This window comes from Carcharodon carcharias, chromosome 2 (genome assembly GCF_017639515.1).
Source record: "Carcharodon carcharias isolate sCarCar2 chromosome 2, sCarCar2.pri, whole genome shotgun sequence".
NCBI classification, from domain to species: Eukaryota; Metazoa; Chordata; class Chondrichthyes; order Lamniformes; family Lamnidae; genus Carcharodon; species Carcharodon carcharias.
The window spans coordinates 195,530,047-195,533,671 of NC_054468.1; the positions used below are offsets into that span (position 1 = coordinate 195,530,047).

The 3,625-nt window shown below is 41.1% G+C and overlaps 1 protein-coding gene across 1 annotated transcript; it reads left to right on the forward strand.

The window, feature by feature from the left end:
* The first annotated feature begins 2,489 nt into the window (after nucleotides 1-2,489).
* On the forward strand, nucleotides 2,490-2,891 carry LOC121288636 (histone H2B type 1-L-like). Its single transcript, XM_041207310.1, has one exon. The coding sequence runs from the start codon at nucleotides 2,490-2,492 to the stop codon at nucleotides 2,889-2,891; it is 402 nt and encodes a 133-aa protein (XP_041063244.1).
* Nucleotides 2,892-3,625: the final 734 nt, after the last annotated feature.

The window sequence follows — 3,625 nt, forward strand, 5'->3', positions numbered from 1 at the left end:
GTGACTCTTTAAACAAAACTGGTAAATGTATGGTACCAAAATGTGGACATTTTGAAGCCTCAATGGATTAAAGAAAAATTGTCCAACAAAACATCACCAAGCTAACTGAATAAACCTGCTCAAAGTGACCTCTGCTGACCCTATCCATCAACTGTAGTGGAATGAGTCTCCATTGAGATGGTGTTTGGATAAACCTTAGCCACACACTGTCTGCCCTGACTCTCAGATACTCCCAGGGGACTGGTAGGGCTAAGTAGCGCAGCTTGTTCTCACATTAAAGCTCATGGTAAATAGAACTTGGGGCAGAAGGACATTAGCAAAGCAGGACTGATCATGTTTCTGCCCCATGGAATAAGGTGAAAGGTCACAAATTCAGCAAATCAGTCAGGCACAAAAAAAAGTAAAAGTAAATCTGTTAGTTTAAAGGGGTCGTGTTATTTTGGGGCTTTTCTGGGTAAGTTTAATTCATTAAATAGCCTGCACTGCAAAGCTAAATGATCCATATAGCACCAGCTCTTCCAAAGTATTCTTTTTATCAGAATTAAATTGTAAAATATATGTATTAAAAATGACCTTAACACACTAAGTTGGTGAAATGTATGCAGCACTTTTGCAAATGGGTGTTCACTGCTCAAAGTGACATAGCCTCTTGCTTTGGACAAAAGTGGGGGAGGGGTGGGTGGTGGGGGTTAATTTAAACAGCACTAATTTCTCCTCTCACCACTTGTCCGTAAACAGAAAGATGTTTTGATTTGTTTCCCTCTTTATAAAAGGTGGTTGATTTCCCAACTCCTTGGTTTTAATGTGATCCAATTTTCTATTAATAACCCCACAGCAAAGTCGAAACAGGATGAACTCAAAGAGGGTTAGTTTATTGCATACATTCAAACTGTGAAAGGAGGGCCACATCAGACAGTAAAGAAAAGGATAGAGAAAAGGTTTTACAGTGCAGGGACCACAGAGAAAATACATATTGTTTCATGTGGGTTCCAGAGTCCAGAATCAAAGTCCAATGAGATATTCCTTCACAGATGTCCGTGGGTTGAAAAATGATGCTGGATAATTCACTTTTCTGGTGGTGTTCACTCCATGTGATGAGATAGGCATGCAGAGATGTATTGTAGGTGATGGTACAGAACATCCAGCAGAAGCAGGGAAGATAGGGCAAGGTGTCTAACCTGGCCAGAGCTTCTTTGGTGTGGCCTGCTAGACAGATGTTAAACAGCAGACTGAGCTATGCAGTTCAGCAAGGTATTATTAACTTGTTCAACAAGCCAGAGGCTTAGGTCACGTGACATTGCCTCACCACAAGGTGTTTAACAAACATATTTTTATCCAAAGCCTGGAATTTGGCTTGATCTTCATATTTGCCATTATGGGTTATAAGGAGTGTTTAAGAGACCATTGTCTCAGTTCCTTTTCCTCTGTCAAGCCTGGGTTATAAAATACAAAAGGCCTTCAAAGTAGCTCCCTTCCAAGTGATCAAAGTAACTCCTCAGAGATAACGATGTATGAGATTTCCAAAATTGCAAAGTGGTTATTTTTTCCTGGGGTCACAGACAGACACAGTTTCAGCTGTTTTAAAGGCCTTTGTTCAGTTTTAAAATGTTTAGAAATAGTGATGAACATATCTATATATATTTTATTAAAATATACAGCGGGAGGTTTTAGTTCCTCATACTCTTAGAAAGTAAAATTCTAGATTTTAATTAACATGGAGTAATGGAGACACACTTAAAATATTTAAAGCTGTACATGCTCATTATTAGAATGAAATCAAGTGCAGATTGGAAATCTGCCTGTGAGAAAATGTTGGGATTGAATTTTATCTTTGGTACGTACCAGGCAGATCGTGGACCTAGATGACGCTGGTAGAAAGCCTGATCGATCTTGGTGTTCAGACCTCTTTTGTGTATCAGAGGCGAATTGACAGCAATAATTTAATTGCTTATAGGCTGCTTGCCCTTTGGGAGGGTGGAATATTTGGCAGGGCTGACTGTCATTAAGGATCCATTTACGTACCATTGTAAATGGCTGCCTCATGAGCTGCACTGCTGGTGGTTTGGGGGTGAATTGAGGGAATAGTGGTGATAATAGTCGTTAAGATTAAAGTTGAGTTGTGACAATGCCAGCTGACACCCTATTTTCATATAGTGTTGACGCCCCCACCTGTTTCTGGCGGTAGCTCTGGACACCTACATTGAGGTCTGCCTGAAAATCAGAATGAGTGGACCTCCAGATGTAAGTTTTTTTTTTATTTTGGAATTGCTGTCTTGGCCCGCTCTATTTACAGGTGTAAATGGGCAGTAATGTTGCCTCCAAACAATGTACCCTCTGATTTCTTTTCAGTGTGTGATCAATTTGGGCCCTTTAAAAAAAACTTTTGCCAGGCCGTGCACGCACAGTATCTTATAGGGGCTGATTTGTGCGTGGCCTACATGGGAACTTTTGGGTTGCTGTGCAGCTTAGAGGGAACATTGCCTCCAACTATGAGTTGGTCCAAGTCGAGTGGTATGCCTGAGGTGGCGGCTGCAGCTAAGGGTGGCAAGGCGTTGAAGCAGCCGCTGACTAAAGTCACCAAGAAGCTGCCCAAGAAGCAGAGGAATTCTCGCAAGCAGAGCTATTCCACTTACGTGTACAGGTTGCTGACCCAGGTCCACTCTTTCACTAGGATCTTGTCCAAGGCAATGATTGTTATGAATTCCTTCGTTGTCGACATTTTCGAGTGCATCACCTCCAAGGCTTCGCACCTCATTCACTACAACAAGTGCCGCACCATCCTGGCCAGGGAGTTCCAGAGTGCCGTCCGCCTCATGCTGCCAGGAGAACTGGCTAAACATGCTCTCTCTGAAGGCACTAAAATGGTCACCAAACACACCAACTCCATTTAGATTGATCATTCTAAAGATTATAAAATATGATGAATGGCAAAGGTTTCAGTAATAATCAAAAGTGTTGTTCTTAAATTAGAGAATGTTTTGTGAAGATTTGTTGACTTGAGAGAAAGAAAAACTTTCATTTATGTAGCACCTTTCATACCTGCTGGATGTCCCAAAATGCTTTATAGCCAATGAAATACTTCTGAAGTGTAATCCACTGTTCTAATGTAGGAAGTGTGACAGCCAGTTTGCATATTACACCATCCAAAAAACAGCAGTGTGAGAATAACCAGATAATCCATTTTTTGTGATGTCGATTGAGGGATAAGTATTGGCCAGGATACCAGAGATACTCTTTGGCTCCTTTTTGAGCTAGTATCATGGCATCTTCTATGTCCACTTGAGAGAGCAGATTTGGTTTACTGTCGCATCCAAAAGATGGCACCTCTGACATTCCCTTAATACTGCATTGGAGTGTCAGCCTAGATTTTTGTGCTCAAGTCCCTAAAACATGCAAGTATTAAAGCTGCCAATTAAAGCCAGTTTATACAAAATGGCCAGATTATGAGTGAAAAACATTGTTCCCTCTACCATACAGTTGAACTTTCTTGCAGCAGAAGCTGATCTCACCAAAATAACTGTGTGATCTTACTGCACTAACTACTGCCCTGATTTCTAGCAAGTGGCGGGTTAGAACCAAGTTAACAGACTGAAGTCCATCATCATAAACAAATAAATCACATGTG